The sequence below is a fragment of the Cynoglossus semilaevis genome, chromosome 2 (genome assembly GCF_000523025.1).
Source record: "Cynoglossus semilaevis isolate Cse_v1.0 chromosome 2, Cse_v1.0, whole genome shotgun sequence".
Lineage (NCBI taxonomy): Eukaryota > Metazoa > Chordata > Actinopteri > Pleuronectiformes > Cynoglossidae > Cynoglossus > Cynoglossus semilaevis.
This window is the reverse complement of record NC_024308.1, coordinates 16,811,523-16,830,046: the sequence shown is the minus strand read 5'-3', so window position 1 is coordinate 16,830,046 and position 18,524 is coordinate 16,811,523. Positions and strand designations below refer to the sequence as shown.

General features: G+C 38.2%; 4 protein-coding genes across 6 annotated transcripts in view; 1 reads left to right on the top strand and 3 right to left on the bottom strand.

Moving 5' to 3' along the window:
* LOC103376678 (vacuolar protein sorting-associated protein 4B-like) overlaps positions 1 to 1,299 on the bottom strand; it is a 5,572-nt gene extending 4,273 nt beyond the window's left edge. Inside the window, 3 exon segments of the mRNA XM_008307144.3 lie at positions 2 to 96; positions 688 to 799; positions 1,100 to 1,299. Coding sequence (XP_008305366.1) covers positions 2 to 96; positions 688 to 799; positions 1,100 to 1,120 — 228 coding nt within the window. The 5' untranslated portion in view covers positions 1,121 to 1,299.
* A 922-nt stretch (positions 1,300 to 2,221) lies between these two features.
* ankrd29 (ankyrin repeat domain 29) lies at positions 2,222 to 7,783 on the bottom strand. 3 transcript variants are annotated; one of them, XM_025054259.1, is made up of 10 exons: positions 7,579 to 7,783; positions 6,108 to 6,291; positions 5,803 to 5,901; positions 4,608 to 4,706; positions 4,344 to 4,442; positions 3,949 to 4,047; positions 3,282 to 3,380; positions 3,077 to 3,172; positions 2,743 to 2,841; positions 2,222 to 2,659 (listed from the first exon to the last, which is right to left on the bottom strand). In XM_025054259.1, the coding sequence occupies exons 3-10, from the start codon at positions 5,881 to 5,883 to the stop codon at positions 2,576 to 2,578; spliced, it is 756 nt and encodes a 251-aa protein (XP_024910027.1). In that variant the 5' UTR covers positions 5,884 to 5,901; positions 6,108 to 6,291; positions 7,579 to 7,783; the 3' UTR covers positions 2,222 to 2,575. The 3 variants fall into 3 exon arrangements, with proteins under 3 accessions (XP_024910027.1, XP_016895444.1, XP_008305367.1); XM_017039955.2 differs by having other exon boundaries at positions 6,122 to 6,291; XM_008307145.3 differs by having other exon boundaries at positions 6,181 to 6,291.
* Positions 7,784 to 8,459: 676 nt separating this feature from the next.
* On the top strand, positions 8,460 to 12,519 carry cts12 (cathepsin 12). Its single transcript, XM_008307146.3, has 8 exons — positions 8,460 to 8,841; positions 9,179 to 9,315; positions 9,416 to 9,535; positions 9,974 to 10,138; positions 10,237 to 10,458; positions 10,550 to 10,718; positions 11,088 to 11,193; positions 11,285 to 12,519. The coding sequence occupies exons 1-8, from the start codon at positions 8,811 to 8,813 to the stop codon at positions 11,382 to 11,384; spliced, it is 1,050 nt and encodes a 349-aa protein (XP_008305368.1). The 5' UTR covers positions 8,460 to 8,810; the 3' UTR covers positions 11,385 to 12,519.
* Positions 12,520 to 16,216: 3,697 nt separating this feature from the next.
* The window catches only part of osbpl1a (oxysterol binding protein-like 1A), a 20,992-nt gene continuing 18,684 nt past the window's right edge, over positions 16,217 to 18,524 (bottom strand). Inside the window, exons 29-30 of the mRNA XM_025065547.1 lie at positions 17,235 to 17,255; positions 16,217 to 16,989 (exon numbers count right to left, since the gene is read on the bottom strand). Of these exons, the coding sequence (XP_024921315.1) occupies positions 16,887 to 16,989; positions 17,235 to 17,255 (124 nt within the window). The 3' untranslated portion in view covers positions 16,217 to 16,886. The remainder of the gene's footprint in view (positions 16,990 to 17,234; positions 17,256 to 18,524) is intronic.

Genomic DNA, 18,524 nt, shown 5'->3' with positions numbered 1-18,524 from the left:
TCTTCTTTAGAAACTCTTTGAGCTGCTCAGCTCTGGCCAGGTAATCTTGACACTTTTCTCTGACGCTCTGCTTTCCCCGTTCACTTTGAATCTCATCTGCAGCAACAACCCATAAAAAACCAGTATAAACTATGAATGTATTTGGGAGGATGTTCCAGAAAGTTAGTTCACTTCACACAGACTCTTTTTACACAGGAAGAGTCAAACCATACATCAAGTACAGTGTTACTGGAAACCAATATATACTAAATCAATTAGCATAGGTTATGGCGACATGAAACACAACCTGGGTGCAAGGACAAACTTTAATAATTAATTATCCTCATTGCTCACTCACACTTTATTTATTTTTCTTTACATTTAAATAAAAGCTCTGTATCCTTTCGGTTGCATTTACTGCAATCTACAAGGTTTTGTTTCACTCGGAAAACGTTTATACCCCGATGTACCGGTAGAGGGCAGTGTTGCTACACAAAAACAAAGGGCAATACTGCGCAGGTGGCCAATTTTCCACATTTTAAGGCGTGCACAACCGTCAAACCTTAATGATCTTTTTCATGCCCTCTGCAGTAAAATACAAATTAGTACAACAAGTAGAAATTGAGCCAATCAACACACTCACACGTATATAAACACAATTACTGTGCATCAAAAACACAAACTGAATTTTAAAGCACGATTCCTTACATTTGACAGCATGGAGAAAGTACTGCACTGCGTGCTGGTAGCATCTGAGAGCCTCTTCATAGTTTTTGGCCTTGTCTTCTGTCGAAGCTTTGTTGGCCAGATCTATGGCTTTCTGTGACAATATTAGAAGTATCAGTTTATGTTGGACGGTTAAAATCCTACGCACAAAAATAAAAATAAAATGTGACTACACTGTTAAAAGACTGCAGTTGAAATATTAAGAAAATACGATAAAAAAATAGCGTCATGATAAATAATTATCATATAGTCGTTTTAGTTAATCCAATATTTGTTTCGAATATTCATATACTATATTATATACCTTTTAAAGACAAATAAACGTTTCGTATTCCTTACACTCGTTTTTTAATCTTTACTAGTGAATCACACGAACAACAATAGTGACACTCACCTGTAAACTGCCACTAGCCATAAGTTTGCAGTATGTTACGTCGGTTAAAACTTTGAGTGTTGTTATGAGTGAATTTTAAATTAAATATCACCTTCTTCACGCGTGTTTCATTTCTTTTTAAAAAAACGACAGTAAACTGAAAACAAAGACGAGTTTCTCTTCCTGATTTAACAAAAGTTGACTGTCACTTCCGCATATGTCACGTGACACCGTCACTCTTCTGCGTATTTTCATGTGAGGATTTTGGTTGTTTGTTTATTGTCTTTTACCTTCATTCATAACCAATGCGCAATTTTAACATTTATCATTAAAACTTAATAAAAAACATAAACAAAATTATTCTAAAACATTTAGCCGCAAATAATTAATGCAATTTTTTTAAAAGTTTTTTTCAGACCAAGCCTGAGAAAAAATTGAATAAACAAAGATGTTTTTATCTGTAGATTCGGTCTCTTGTCTGTGCTTCTATCTACTGTCTCATTTCCTTTCCTTCTTTTTCTTTTCCCTCTGATATTTGATTAACATCATGCGTTCATTTATTGCAGCTTATCACCAGTCCCGATAAAAATTCAAAGTTTATAACCGTTGCATCGACCAAGCATGATTTTTTTTTCATTTTCATTTGTCCAGCATTATAAATATTAAAATACCATTTTTGGTAAATAGAGCCAATCATTTCCTCATAAAATATTATTGCTAATTTGGGGCTAGAATCAGGGTACAGAAATATACTATATATATACTACTAAGATTTAAGGAACTATTGAGGTATTAAGTTAAAGCATTTGCACTAATTGCATTTCTTTTGGATAGTTCCATTATTAACATTTTTAGCCCTCAGGAGCTCAGGCCCTCGTCAGACCAGGGAGGGGTACACTCCAGCACGGAGTCACATATTGGACCATTTGTGCTCACTGTCATACATTAAGTCTGTCTAAAATCTCCAGTTAACCTAGTTCCACATCTGTATGTTTTCTATTTTCTAACACCATTGCTATTTATTATGTTTGCTTTTTAATTTCATTAAACTTATGTTGTATAAAACTACTTGAATCAAGAACATTTTGAATGGTATTATATTCAACTTTTGTTCCTAAGAACAACACCGTCACTTCCGTGGTTAATAAACAAATTTACACTTTATTACGTTTTTTAAAAAGGGTAATGCAAATAAATTGTTTGCAAAATATATCCAAAAATATACCAATACAATAAATAAATAAATAAATAAGTACATTGTACAACACCGGCAGAGAGGACACGATGCATGTGGCAGACAAATGTTTTCCAGTTACATTATGTGTTTTTCTGTACTTCGTCCAGGTTTATTTATCATTTTACAGCAATGAAAAGCAAGCACCATGAACAGTAAACGGTGGTATTGTAGTAGATTTGACACATTGGAGTTGTTACTTTATTTCCCTAGGACATTGAAGTGGAGCAGGCAGGAAGGTAGGCTGGGGGCTAGGATTGTCATCAGCTGTTGCCACTTGAAAGTTTAGGACATAAAACCTTAAGGAGGCGTTCGTTCTTTGTTAAATCCCCAGGAAGTTCGTTATTCTGTAAAACAAACAAGGGCAAAGTTGAAAAGATGTGTTTTATGTCTCACGTCTTTAGTCTGTAGTTAAATCTAGAGGCCTCACCCTGTTTGGTAAAGCAGGGTCTGCACTGGCCCCCAGCAGCAGCAGAACACTTTGCAAATCTCCACTCATAACTGCAGCATGAAGGGCAGATGAGCCATTCTGGGAACCAATAAAGAGAATCAATGTAGAGCATTAAAGATTGAACTTTACGTCACAACAAATATTATTGCCTTTTATGTAAAAATGTAGTGTAACCAGCACTACATTTGTTTATGTGATGCACTACAATTGTTTATGTGATGTAACATTAAAGCAGATAATAAGTAAACCTAAGGATCATTATTCGGCTACTGTCAAAAAATAAGAAAGGTCACAATTAACAACACTGTAATACCTTGAGAAGACCAAGAGAAGGAGAAAACTTGAGAAGCTCCTCAATGACATGGCTGTGTCCCTTGAGGGCTGCTTTGAATAATGCTGTCGATCCATCCTGAAGAGAGAGAGATTGGAGAGTTTTAAAGATTTCATCAAATGCCATTTGCTATATTAAGAACATCAATGAATTACCACTTGTGAACAACAGTAATTTATCAACCTACTTGTCTGTCAGCATCTCGATCTGCACCACGTAACAGCAGCACTTTTACCACCTCACTGTGTCCCATCTGGGCTGCCATCCACAGGGGGGCAGTGCCATCCTGGAGGACATGTGGATGAACAGCAGGAGAGATGCAGGGAGATGTGTGAAAAAGCGAACTACTAAGCTGTTGGAGGCATTAAATGTACAGACCTGGTAATAACATCCACCCTGGTCCAGCCAAACACACACTGATGTCATGTCTGCTCCTCACAACCGAATTTTTCACAGGTGACTGCAGGTTGTGTGTCTGTGAGTGTGTCTTACTGTGTAAATGTCGTACATACACATAGTAATGGAGCTCTGAGAGGATCATACAGGTGGATCATGTTGCTGTAACATGATAAGATGATCTAAAGTTTAAAAGGTCCATGTTGTGTTAGGTTGTTTTCGTACTGGTACTGTTTTGTGGTCACATATCCTCACTCCACCCCTGAGTGTGTGTTTGTGGCTAGAAATGTTCAGCAGATCAGACTAGAGATCAAACCTGGACTCAAACCTCTGCAGAAGTTGTTAATACTGAAGCACATCTAGGTAGATTCAAACATGCCATCTCTATAACAACATGTTCATTCTTACTTTTTGTTATTGGAAATCAGGAAGTGGAAAAAAAGAGGCAGCCACCTTACCTCCCTGACTTGATTAACCTTCGCACCAATGGCAATGAGCTGACGAATCACAGTCACGTGACCCTCCTGGGCAGCGAGAAACAAAGGTGTGGCACCATCCTGGAACATTAAAGAACACTGTGTTCACTGAACCAGATTTGTCCTCGGCCTTTCAATAAGACATCCAAGAGACAATGTCCCCTTTTAGTTAACACCAATCTTCAGCACATAACTGCATCTAAATTCCAAATCAAACAGTGTGATTGTGAGTTTATGTGCCATGGTACTTTTCCACAGGCTGAACGTCAGTCTGCTCTGATCCAGCAGTAAGAAACCTGAGTGGCTGGTTCCCGGCTGCCGAGACAACAAACCACCAGTCAATTTGTCAACACAAATGAAGAATGAATGCGCCTCACGTTCAGCCGGTCATGAACGTTGGCTCCATTCTTCAGTAGGATGTCCACCACCTGAGAGTGTCCGTATTGCGCAGCAACAGTGAGAGCTGTGCCGCCGTCCTGCCACAGGAAAGAGTCAAAGAATCTGAAGTCACCATCAACACCACAGTCTTAAGGTGTTTTAATTCTACTACTGTATCTCTGCACAACAGTCAGGGGACATAGGCGATCTTGTCCCATTTCTATTTGCAGCAGAATATTGTGGCCCGTGTCTCTATGACATACTTTTGTCTGGAATTCAGTGGAAGCACCGAACTCAAAGAGGAGCTTCACAACGTCATGATGACCTTCCTGTGAGGCAAAAAACAGGGCAGTAGAACCTGTCTGGAGAGGATGATAACAAAATATACTACATTAATAATAGTACTTTTTTTTTTTTTCAAAAACTACTACAACTATAAAAACAAATGTGATGACATTCCTAAATTAAAGCCTGGTAATTATATAATTTATCATCCTCAAAATCATCAAGGTGATATCAAATGAGACCCATAGACAAAGAGACAAAACTTGTAAATACCACTTACATAACGTTATAGTATTAAAAAATGTGTGAAAAACCTGACTCAGTTTAGCAGACAAATAAGAAAATGATGGTTAACAGAGAACAGGAAGTTCATACAGGAATTGTTCGATTGATTTCTATAAAAGCTTCACGGTCAAAATGAGTGGTTGTTTTAAGGGTGGGGACGAGGGTGAAGGATAGAGAGGTTTAGTGCCTCTCTGTTTCTTGACTGGATCAATTCCTTTTCTGTGGCTTTTGCTTAGGTTGCAGGTTTCTCACTAACACCTGCTTTGTCTCTATAGGGCAGAGGTCTCTGACCTTTGTTATTGAATGGTTTAATCGAAGACAATATTATTATATACAGGTATAAAAAATAAAGTATAAAAATTAAAATAATTACAAAGTTTGAATCTATAAAGAGTTCATCAGCCATGAACACCACATATATAGAGAGGTTTGCCCTGTAAATGTCCATCCATCCATTTTCGTCCACTTATCCGGTACCGGGTTACCGGATCGCAGGGGGAGCAGTCTCCACGACTGCCACCCATCGGACCATACCGACCGAAGTATCGAATCAGATAAGAGGCTTTTATATTTGTAATCAAGAAAGACTCATGGGAAAGAACTTTTTACTGATTATCGAAGTAAAAATCAATAAAAAGCAAAGAACATGTTGTTTATTTTTCCCTGTGGCCCAGCACCAAATGACCAAGGCCAAGCAACTGGGGACTGCGGATCTGGGACAAATATCATGTACCTGTACATCAGTGACCTATATAAAAAAGGAACATTTTTCCTTGGCCAAGGTGGGATTAATGTGGACAAGTAGACCAGTACACTACAGACATCTGTGTTGAGCATAAAAGAGACACAGGAGTCACAAAAAAGACCAAGACAAAACTCTGTTTTTACCTCTCTCTGGTAATTGATGTCAGCTCCTTGCATGATGAGTTCTTTGACACATTCATAATGGCCGCTGTATGATGCGACCATCAGTGCTGTGGTGCCATACTGCTGGGAAACATGTCAGTCGTCAAAGTATCACAATAAAAGTAGAATCATGAGTATACTCACGGAGCTTTGAAAGTTAAGAGTATTCTCTCCAACATAACACATGGAGTTCTTTTCCTCAATGTCACACACTCAACATGATTTAAATATCAAACATACACACACACACGCATGCAAACACACACACGCACACACATTCACCAGACCTCCGTCTCCCTACCACGGATGGTATATGGTTAAAACGTGCAGCTGAGCGGCCTGGACATGCAGCGTTCCTACACTGTCTTTGCAGTCGGAGTCCACGCGGCCGCTGTTGAGCAGCAGCTGAAGAAGAGCCAAGTTTCCCTTTCTTGCTGCCCAAAACACAGCATTAGCCAGGGGTGTCTCCTTCTAGAGAGTAAATACACACAACAAACACTGACCTCAGACCACCATTATTGCATTATTCACACTGACAATAGAGAGAAGAGAATGAAAACAACACAGGGCCGATTGTGAGAGCATAAATGTGTGGTTATGAATGAGAGGATCAACCTCTTTGCTGACGACTCATTATTTACTAAACCAAATCCACAACCACTGACCCAGAAAACACACACAGGTTTTCAAAACAGACGTTACTGTATAAGTTCACGACCCACAGCGGCAATATAAGCAGTAATTTGTAGTTTGATAATACATTTTAAAACAGGTCTCAAACATCCGGCTCGGGGGCCACTTCTGGCCCACGAACCCCCCTACATCTGGTCACTGATTAGATGATAAAAAACATTACATTTTTTCCATCAAATGCTTTAGTTGGTCTTCAGCTCACAAGTTTGAGACCACTGCTTTAGTCCTGACCCACAGAAAAAAGATGAGAGATGTCGGTGGTCTCTTGCCCGGTGATATAGAGCACCAGGGAGATGAAGACCTAAATTCAAGGACTACAGGCCTCAGTAAAAGGTATTCAGGTTTATATGAACCTGGGCCTTTTAATGACTGAGAGTCAATGTTAATCTTAGAAAAAGACACAAGGGAGGTATCAAACGGACATTTCAACAGTTTCAGACTGAAGGGCCCTAAACAGATGGAAAGATGAAGACAGGAGTGCCCACTGTGAAATTTGTATAAAATAAACATGTTTTTCATTCATTAACTCTGGCCTAGTACCAGGTTTAATATTTGGAATCAAAACTAAGCTACTCAAATGTTCTACTCAAAAACATTTGAAAGATACAGCAAGTACTTGTTGTGCCACTGTTCTTTAAAATATAGATGAATTAATTTGTTTTTTAAGACATATGTGAGGATATATCATGTAAAAAATGTCACCATGCCCTCTGAAGGGACCTTTAATCTATTGACTCTCAGTCATAGCTCACTGGATCCTCATGTGAACCAAAACGAGGTTCCACTGGACTTGACAAGGTCAGTGTTTATGCTTCTGACAAGACAACTGCAGAGAACACACCTACACAGACACACGGAGAACGTGAATGTAAATGACAATACACAAATTCTGAAATCCACGATCCTCTTAGTGACTAAAAAAACCTCTGGTCTGGACATGGACACATCTCTGAAAATCACTAATAAGTCTCCACTCTGCCAGGATCGGTCTGTGATCTCTGCTCTTTTCCCCCTCAGGCCCTAACCATGTATTTACAACATGACGGATGCAAAAAGCCGTGTTACCTTGAACGACATGGTGCAGACAGAGTTCACTCACTGGTGACTCATGGCTCCTCCCGTCGACTCACTCATTAGAGAGAGGCTCAGCTCAGCGACACTCGCCTGTTTTTACCGCACTGTGTTTGGGTGTTGGCGGCGGAGACCGTCCAGACCGAAGATCTGAGCTCATCCTCTGCTGCAGTCAGTGCTACACACGGCAGCACAAATAGCCGCCAGGGGTCGCTGCTGCTCACAGTCACAGTTATCACCCGGATGGATGCGATTTAAGGGGTTGTGAAACAAACCCTGTCACTCTGTTTTAATAATTTTATTTTATAAATCTGAAGAAAAACCTACAGAACAAAACTTAAAAACATCTCAATTTAATTTAGGGGAAATAATTACTTCTTCTAAAAATGTACGTATTGTATAAATAAAAAATACTATTAGTATATCTACTAAAATATGGCCAAGATCAAGTTCTCAGAAGTGAAAATACTTAAGGGAGTATAATTCTGATTATACAATCATAAACTCAAATAAAACAAACATTTATAAGATAAAAGATAACGAACGTCATAATTCTGACAAAAATGTCATTAATTTTTCACACTAAAAGCTCTAAATGAATACATTATTTTCCTAAATGATGCAATTCTATTCTTATAAATTAAAAAATGTACAGACTTCATCTTTAGCAATGCAGATAATTTTTAAGTGATTTTTAAAATTCTTTTTGAAAATAACATGCAAATCACCTGACAGATTTTTAAATTAAATTAAATTAAATACATTTAAATAATTTAACAAAAATGTAAATAGAGGCTAAATAGTTTATAAGTAACAATCACTACAGATAACTACAGATAATTAGAATTCTAAATATACAATTTAGTTTTAAAAGTTTTAAATGTAATACTTAAATGTGATTTATTTGCATTTAACTGCAATAAACCAGCTGTGTTTTTGTTTCATTGCTGGTTTTGTGTCAGGTGTTGTGTTCACGTACAAAACAGATATTTTCTTTAGAGATTAACAAAATTACCGCTTTCGCTTTAAAAAAAAAAATGATAATGAGGTATTAGGAGCAGGAGCATGTCGTATTTTTGTCGACTGACTCCTTGGTATGTGCTGCCAAGTGTTGATTTAGGGATTCAGTAAAAGTATGGGGGAAACATGTAGTTATTGCAGGGCTTTATAAGGCAAGTCGACGGCATGTCTGTTACACTCTCACTGTCCTGAGCTGCTCTTGGACCATGGGAACCAAACGACCCCACATCTATGCAGGTAAGATGGACAGGATATTTTAAAAAAAGATTATATTTAACTAACTAATTTTAGGTTAAGTTTAAATAATAGATCTTCAATATCCAGGAGAGAAATATAGTAAAAATATTCGTTGAAGTATAGTCATTTTAAGTTTAGAAAAGTAAAAATACAAAAGAAAACAGTGTGGACTTGTCAAACGAAAGGTTTTATGCAAATATAAAATTGCTTATATGATTGTAATCATTAATGAGGTGAAATTATTTATTTATTCCATGCCACAGTTATGTCAATTATTTAAATTCAGTTTATTCACTGGCTCTACACTAATCTGAGAAAATAAATCTCGCGTCTGTAGCGAGGAACGCTAGCTTCCTGCAGAGGGCACTGTTGCTCTCCGTACTGTTGAGTTATGTGGCCTCAGACTCCGATGAGGTGGTCCAGACTGAGTGGGAGATGTGGAAGAGCAGCCTGGGCATCAGCTACGATGACACGGTGAGACTGACAAAACCCCGCGGTGACACTGATGACAGTCGGCGCATGTGTGCTCTGAATAACCTGACCTCCTCCACACATTTTGCATCTTACTGTGCAGGATGACTTGCAGAGGAGGGCAATCTGGGAGGACAACAAGCTCAAGATTGAAGACAACAATCAAGGGTTCTTAATGGGGATCAGGTCATACACGATGGCGATGAACAAATATGGAGACTTGGTGAGAACCACATGTGGCAAAAGTACTAGTTTTTCCTCTAAATATAGGCATGAGTAAAATAATCGGAGTAAAAGTAATAATTAGTAAAGTANNNGTAAAGTACTAGTTCGGCAGGTATTTTCAAGTCTAATACTAGGATGTAAAAAGACTTTTGAAACACGCATGATATAAAGTGAAAAACCTTTTTTTAGGGTCAGATTTTTAAACGTCCATCAAGGATTTAAAAGATACTTAATAAATCTAATACTAATCTAAAGTAAACAAAAATGCACTTCAATGTTAATTATATTCTTTAGGAAATATTTTAAGGGTTGACAATAATGACAATACCCTGATATAAAAAGTATTTTTCCGTCCTAGGGTTTGATTGCTGTTTGTTAAAATCTCTTTTCTTTATTGATTTTATTAATAATATAATTTTCTTTTTTGTAAATGTAGACAAGACAAGAGTACCAGGTTTTGCAGGGGGCCATAATGGATGCCCGCTTTGCAAAAAGAGGCCAAACAGTTTCTGCCCGTAGGCTGCACTACCATGCTAAGAAGCTAGGTGCCACATTTGTAGACTACAGGAAAATGGGTTATGTCACGGAGGTGAAAGATCAGGTAAGATAAGGTTACAGCTGCATGGATTGATCTTTTTTTTTAACTTTAGTCTGAAAACTGAAAACACCTAATATGAGTGAGTGAAATGATCATCCCAGGGTTTCTGTGGCTCCTGCTGGGCCTTCAGCACTACCGGAGCCATCGAAGGACAGATGTACAAGACGACCGGCCAGCTCGTCTCTTTGAGCGAACAAAACTTGGTGGACTGCTCCAAACCGTACGGAACCTTTGGCTGCAGTGGAGCCTGGATGGCTAACGCATACGATTATGTAGTGAACAACGGGCTGCAGCCCACGAACACCTATCCCTACACCTCAGTGGTGAGACTGGCAGTTCGATCCCCACCTCAGCAGTTAGTAGCAGTATTACAGCACTGTGTTCCTAGATCAGTTCAAGTTTTTCTCTCTACAGGACACCCAGCCCTGTTACTACGACAGCAGGCTGGCTGTGGCCCATATCAAAGACTACAGATTCATCCCCAAAGGAGACGAGCAGGCCTTGGCTGACGCTGTGGCAACCATCGGTCCCATCACTGTGGCCATTGATGCAGATCACGCGAGCTTCCTGTTTTACAGCTCAGGTCCACAAATTTAATTATACAATATTATATACGTTACATACTGTAGATCACACAAACACTTCATTTGATGTGGCCCACCAGAACCATCATGCATGCAATCATGCATATGGTTGTCTTAAAGTGAAAGAACTTTTCCAAATGGATTATTATTATTACATAATCATTAGACTATAGTTCTTTACTTTTTAGAATTTAGATTTATTTTGGTCCATCACAATAGAAGTCAACTTCTTTTTTGCCAGTAAAGAGACAGAAATAATTCCACAAACAATAAATAATGCTAATTATTTTACACATCACCTAGCCCTAAATAGCAGTAATAAATGTTGACTTATGAACAATATGTAAATGCTGTGTCAACTGTTACAGGGATATATGATGAGCCCAGTTGTAACCCCAACAATCTGAGTCACGCTGTCCTGCTGGTTGGATATGGTACTGAAGGAGGCCAGGACTATTGGATCATCAAGAACAGGTCAGAACAACAACAGGAAAATGAAACGTGATATTTTATAGTAGTACATTATACAAAAGATGATCTGTTTTTCTTTCTTTCTTTTTAACAGCTGGGGTTCAGGCTGGGGTGAAGGCGGCTACATGAGGATGATCAGAGATGGAACAAACACCTGTGGCATTGCCAGCTACGCCTTGTACCCGATTCTTTGATTCCTGCTCCAGAATCTGAAGTATGATTAATTTTACTGCTCTGTTATACAAAAACACCAGACATTAAACACACATCACGAGTGTTTACAAACCTTATAATGAAGATTCCACTGAAGGCACGCATATAGCATGTAAACCTTGATGAGAGAACAGTTCTGTTCTTAGGAACATGCTTCAGTCTAAAACACACTCACTTCACCCTGTGAATGTTTTCACATTCAAATGACAAAAGCAACCTTAAGTAACCTGAAGTAGGTTTAGCAGAATTCAATTTTAGTGGTTCCAAAAAGATTTCTGCAGCGCCCCCTTGTGTAGATAGGACTGCTGTCGTGTCTCCCCTTTCTCCCTACATCGACATTAACAGTTATTGGCTCAAAGTACATTTTTGATGATGATACAGACTGTAACCTTTTCTGCAGTCCCTCACTCTGAGGTTTGGAGGCACTGAAAACATTTAAACAATACTTTTCAAATTAATAAAGACTGAAATAGTCAAAGACAGAATGGATGAAGATTCATCTTAATAAGACCCCGAAAATAGCATTTGTCTCATTCAGTTGAACCTTTTCTCTGATGTTGTGACGAGCCTTAAACACTTCAACAGGTGAATTAGTCCAATCAATGGTTATTGTACAAGTTGAATAAACTGAAACTGAATAAACTGTTAAACCAAAAACTATAAACTAAACTTAGACTGCAAAACATTTAAAACAGGTGTGTATCATATTATTAGTTATAGTTAATAAAATTAAAAAAAGACTTTGGGTTATTTGTGGATGATACAACTTCAGTCTGTTTCATGCTTTAGTTTGAAAACAGGTCAATTATTTTTTCAAATAAAAGATTGTTTTTACTCTTGTGCTATGTTAGTGGTTGAACCTGTTAATAAAGTGGTTTCCTCCTGTCACTCTGCTTGGCTCATCTTGGTTTCTACATGAACACTTCATTTACTTATTCACATCTCTGCAGTTTCTAATAGATATTTATGATATTAGATATTTATGTCTGCGAGGAGAACCTCACCTCACTGAACCTTGAACTGACCTCAGGAACATTCACATTCAGCCAGTCTTTCTCACCACTCGCTCGTCTTCATGCCTCTCATGTAAAAGACTCCAAGGTTCACTGCTTCAGGATTTACCTGATAAATAAAAGGTCAAGAAAGAGAAACATCATTTTTTAGAATAAGAGAGTTATTAGTTTATATATTATATTTATAATACATATAATATTCTTTGAAGTTCATATTTCTTATTTTTCCCAGTTTTGCTCTGACCTGTCCAGACATCAGATCAGGTGTGATTTGAATACATGTGTAAATGTGTTTACAGTGGATCCAGATCTGAAAGGTTTCATCATCATTTCATCATTAACATGGACACAGATGTCATATTTGTCCCTGCTGTCCAATACTTTACAACACATTAAAAGACTCAGTTTTACTACATCCAGTACCACATGTACTAAAAATAATATAACTCCCGTTCTGTTTTTTTTTTTTTTTTGCTAATGATCTTCTTTCTGCAGCTGCACTTTTCTGAAATATCAGTACACAGTACCTCACATAAATACTTTCCCCTCCCAGACTGTTCATTAAACCAAAAGCTGTTTTTGATCATCCCTCAATTCTGCTCCATTATGTCAGACCGGCTGCTAAGACTCTGTGAAATATTGTTTTATGTTGCGCCGTATTGAGTTCCAGCACAGTGATGCATCAGCAACAATCTTATCACTGTTATTGTGTTTTATCAGCTTTGAGGAAACAGTTATCTGAGGTGACGTTGGGCTGACATCCCCGTGTCTGGAAACCACAGAGTCAGGATGATGGAGGAGGCTCAGTCCCTCGTACAGGAAATGAGAACTAGAAGCTGTTCTTCTCAGAGAGACCACGCTGGGACTGAGCAGCAGGAAGTGCACAAACGTGAGAGGTTTTTAATGTCAGGTGGAAATATATGTAGGAATGGTGGAGGAATATATGGAGATGTAGGAATGGGTCAAAATGTTTTTTGGTTTTATTTTATCAACAGAAGGCTATGTCATTACATTAATCAAGAGAAACTTTTTTTTCTGGTTTGAGTTGAGTAATAGTGATGTTGTTATATTTAATTACAGCAGTCAGTTTTAGCATTTTCTTTCAGTTCTCAGCTGAATCAGGAACAACATACCATGGAGACTCTATCTTGACCAGGTGGATGTTTTTTTTCTCTTTATGTGGTCCTGTAGTCTGAAGGTCTAAAGACCTGCTCAGAATAATTGTACATTTGGGTTGTTTTGTTTTTCCAGTGAACAGCAGTAGGTGAACCTCCTCCGTGTTAGTTCTAGGAGCGTAGAGGAAATGACAACGATGTCTGCTCTTCATATCAATGTTACTTTCAAAGCATTTCTGTCATTTTTAATATGAAATATTTTTGTGTTTGCAAAATGAACAGAAACAAAAACACCTTCTTTCCTCAGAGATTAAAACTAAGAAAACTGTAAGTGGGGATTACATCATTTCCAGTTCTAACCGCCACTAATTTGGGAAGTAGAACACAGCATATTATACCCTGTGTATCACATGGTGTCAGCTGACTCCCTGACTGTGACTGTGAATTCAACCATGTATTTCTGCATTCAATATGTGTAGAAATGAAACCAAAGTAAAGAAGCATGAATTAATTACGTAAATGTAAATTAATTAGGTTCAAAATAATTTTATAATGAAATTACATATGTAATGTTTACTGTGTGTTTGTGGTTTGGTTGTACAGCTACAATACACTCAGCTCTGCCCATCATGGTCTGTGGTGACCGCCCAGGGAGAGTCTGTGTAGGCTTCAGGACCACTGACAGAGGTGGTCCACAGCTCAGCAGCAGCTCTCAGCTAACTACCCCCTGCCCCCCTCGGCCCCCCCATTCCTTAGAGCCACATGCACAATAACAACAAACACCTCGTCTTCTGCAGAGCTCCATCTCTGCTTTGACCTCCAACTGTCTCTGGATGATGGTTATGTAATAATTAAAAGCAACAATTACAGCTTGAAGTCTAATGAAATACAGTGATGGAGAGTGGCACCACCTGTCTGCAGTCAGGAGAATAAAAGGGTAAGAAGTGGACTTTAGTCAGCATTTACTCGGCCACATGACAAAAGGACATCAGTTATTAGGACTGTTTTTTGGATTAAAACTCACAGGGAGGGGAATTCCAATCCTGCATCACTAACCTCTACAGACAAAGGGTTGGATACAAATTTGAAACAATAATCATGGTTTTTTCAAGGTTTTTGAGAAGCACTGTTGCAGGAGTATACAACCACTTACTCTACGTTTATCAAACACAGTACAGAGCATGTAGCTTCCTCTCTCCCCGAAAGAGGGTGCTATGAGCAAATAATCTAATGTACCAGATTATTTTAAACACATTTGTATTTTACCTCCATCTGAATAGACGTTATTTCTGCTGTTGTATCTCAGACGTCACTTCTCTCTCAGTGTGAAGACCAAGTCGTCCAAGAGGAGGAAGATGAAAGGACGAAGATGTCGCTGGGAACAAACAGAATCATCCAACACCATGAGAAAAGCAACAATGAGAACTGAGTCATTAATATGTACTATGTATGGAAACAAAATGAACATTGTCACCTGACTGTAAGCTTGCAAAATTTGCCCAGTTCTCTTTGACCATCAGGCTCATGCTGTTTAAGCCTATTGTGGCTGAGCCTCAACAGAGTTTAATACACTCAGTCACTCCAGGACACATGAGAAGAAATCAGATCAGAGGAACAATGATAACCACATTCTCTCACTGTCTTACAGTAGACACTGAACGTCCTGATGTCACGACACATTACGACCGTGTCCTCACCATTCCTGAGCCACAGACACAAGGTAAAAAAAACACTGATGTACTGTTGACTTTGACAAAGAGTGTAGTGACTGGTCCAGTGGGTCCGAGTCAGTGTCCTAAAGCAACACGACATAACTCTGCCCCCCACTGGTGTTTCTGAGGACCATGATGATGTGGCAAACCAATTCCTTACATTTATTTATTTGACGACAAAGGCTTCTGTTAAACTGTTAATTAAAGTGCTCCCAGTGTTAGACAGAATTCAAAAAGCCCTTCAAACATAACAGACCAAATTATTTAAATCTTAATTAATTTCTTAATTAGGGTCAGTCACGCATGTTTTATCCTCAAGCTTTACTGACTGTTCCATTTGGTGTTTGTTTCAGGATAAACTGAAAAAACAAAACAACAATACTGGACTCATCCATACTGGATGATTTTCTTAAAATAAAACATTGGAAACTAACACAAAATTGCTAAATCTTTAATTAATTTTTAAGAAAGATCTTTTAAATGTAAGGGAGGGAATTAACTTCACAAACGGTACTTCTCAAACCTGCTTTATAACTGGGTTTAATCTGCTATTCTGCTCGTGACCATGAGGTGGAGATACTGAACCCTATCCACGTGGTTTTGTCATAGTGTGAGTTACCTGAGGTCACATCGATCTCATCAGCTTAAGGTGCTGCCGTCAGTAACGGCTGACATTTTCCTTCTCACATTAGAAGCAGTCATCCCTGCCACGTTGTTCACTGAAACTCAGATCAGCGTCTGATCTCAAACTCATTGGCGTCTCGATCCTTCCTATATTCCAAGAGAAACCTGGCGAATGAAGAAAGTTTTACTTTTACATTTAAAAACATATACACCCTGTGATGTATAAATCTCTTTTCTTTTCTTTTCTTTCCAATTCTTTAGTGTTCATTTGTTTTTTGTTTTAACAAATGAAAGTCTGATGCCCAGGGTAAATGTTATACTCCGACAAACTATTTTGTGAAAGAAATGACTTGTTTGAATCACACTTTATTTCTCAGATAATTCTGAAATTGCTCCAGCATCCCTAACACACAAATTTAAACATAAACCAATACAATCATGTTATTTTTTTTAAAACAGTAAATTGAAATAGTATGTCCTGCAGTTTTTTTAGGGTAAAATGTCTTCAAATTAAATACTTTTAAGGGTTTGTGACCTCATTATGCATAGTTTGTTGTGAAGAACCAAGCAGAGTAATTCATGTTTCTTTACAAAAATCAATTAATTTACAGTGTGTTATAATAATCTAAAGCCTGACAGACGTCGTTTGTTCCTTCTTTTTTATCACTCCTAATTTAAATGTACGTGCTTGTCTTATGTACAGATATAAATTTACAGATAAAACAATAAACAACAATAAAAGAAGACGTTAAAACTTGACTGCATCAGCTCCTCTTCTCAAAGACATACAGACCTCTCTGTCCAAATACAAAGGCTACACATAGCCCAACATTTACATCAACTATCAATCACCGCGGATGATTGAAGTCTGACCAATATAAAACTGCTTAAGGCCACGTCATGATCAAGTCACTCTGTATATGTTTTAGTTGTAGTGAATGTTATGGTTTCATGGACGACGCTCCGTACACATGGTATTAGATGAGAATACATTTGTCTGTCTATTTAGGAAATGCCCATCAGTAAATGTCTGGAAGCTGGCTGTAATTCCTGTCCCAGTATCCACCAGAAAAGATCCAGTCCTGGGATCTGGTGTGTGGGTTTGGTCCCTGCTTAAACCACCTAGACAGACACAGGTATTAAAAATCAGTGAGACCGACTTATAAACCCTTTCTAAAGAAACCGAAAAAGTTAGTTAACATTTTATCAAAACCTCTGAAACCTGAAGTCTTTGGTACAGCGACGAAATAAAGAGGATTATTCAGAACTGTGTGAATAACGTAGCAGTGGACAATGACAAGATTAAAAGGACACACGATTCTATCACTTCTTTCAGGCTCATCACTGAAACAGAAAAGAGCTCTAACCTGGGGCCCAGAGGAGGATTCCTTCACCATTCCAACACAGATGCAGCAGGGGAAAAAAACAAAGACAAGTGAAGGAGACTCAGATTTAGCAGAGCATATTAAGTATGAAACAGCGTGAAAAAAAATGAAACACAACACAGCATTAAGCATAGATGCAGTTAAATTTCAAAAAGAGGTAAATGTAAAAAAGTATGTGAGTGTTGTTTAACCTGGGAAATCTGATAACAGTAGATATACTTACCAGTTACAACACTTCAAGTACAATACGGTGCAAAAGGACAGTTTGAACTAAAATTGCATTCTCAACAACATTAAATATTTTCCAGTCATCATGGACCATTTGGGGGAATCTTATTTAATATATTTAAATTTATTTCCAAACTGTTTTTTTGGCCCCGACCCTGGAAGCTGTCAAGGGTGTAGCCTCCTCTCTGTTGGCACAAAACAAGCTCTCTGCCCTGGCTGAACAGGTGGAGCAGATTGGCAGCCTGATGGAGCGCGCCACACTACAGCAATTATACTGACAACTTTTCACAATGCTGTAGAAAATCCAGTGGCAGTTAGCACTGATAAAAAAACAAAAAAACAATTGTGTTCTCAGCTCTGGACTAAAATGCTGTTTTTTCTTTTCTTAGAAAGCCCAGCTGACGTTAGCTCTGTGTAAAGCTACAGACAAGATAAATCAACTGTAAAGAGCTTCAGAACAGTCTGACCTATATTTGTCTGGATCCATCATGATTGGTAAATGTATCTCCATATAGTAGATTTCCACAAATGTATTGATTAGGGCTTTTTCTGGGTACCCGCTATGCCAATGTTTTCCGAACACTTCATTATCGATTCTGATATCAACTGATACCGATATAGGCCCGGTAATATGTATTTGTTTATTGTTATACTGTGTTGCTGGCACCAGCATTTTGCATACAATCCCCTGATTATTAGAATGGATTAATAAAATGGCCTGCAATGCTGCCATCTAGTGACTTTCACTTTAATATACAGCCGTTTAGCCCCGAGACTATTTTTAGAGCACATCATTTTGTGAAACCCATCAGGTTTTCATTATCGGAGGAAAACCCAATAACGATCCTTACAGATATTACATAATTATGCTAATACCGGCCGATAATAATAAGTTGCAATGACTTAACGTCTACAATCTGAGTAATAACCTGATGGATTAGATGAGCTGCATGGGCTCAGTCAGTCTAAGAGGTTAGATCCTAACAACACTGACAACTTAACCCAGTCAATTGCTCAGTGAATGGCCTGAATGACTGCACAAGA

Excerpts from the sequence above, each read along its gene's own strand:
- cts12 (XM_008307146.3), top strand. The coding sequence starts at position 8,811 with ATGGGAACCAAACGACCCCACATCTATGCAG. Across the intron at positions 9,316-9,415 it reads GCATCAGCTACGATGACACG|GATGACTTGCAGAGGAGGGC; the intron begins GTGAGACTGACA and ends CTTACTGTGCAG. Across the intron at positions 9,536-9,973 it reads TGAACAAATATGGAGACTTG|ACAAGACAAGAGTACCAGGT; the intron begins GTGAGAACCACA and ends TTGTAAATGTAG.
- ankrd29 (XM_008307145.3), bottom strand. Across the intron at positions 4,048-4,343 it reads ACGTTCATGACCGGCTGAAC|GATGGTGCCACACCTTTGTT; the intron begins GTGAGGCGCATT and ends TTAATGTTCCAG. Across the intron at positions 2,660-2,742 it reads ACCCTGCTTTACCAAACAGG|AATAACGAACTTCCTGGGGA; the intron begins GTGAGGCCTCTA and ends TTTGTTTTACAG.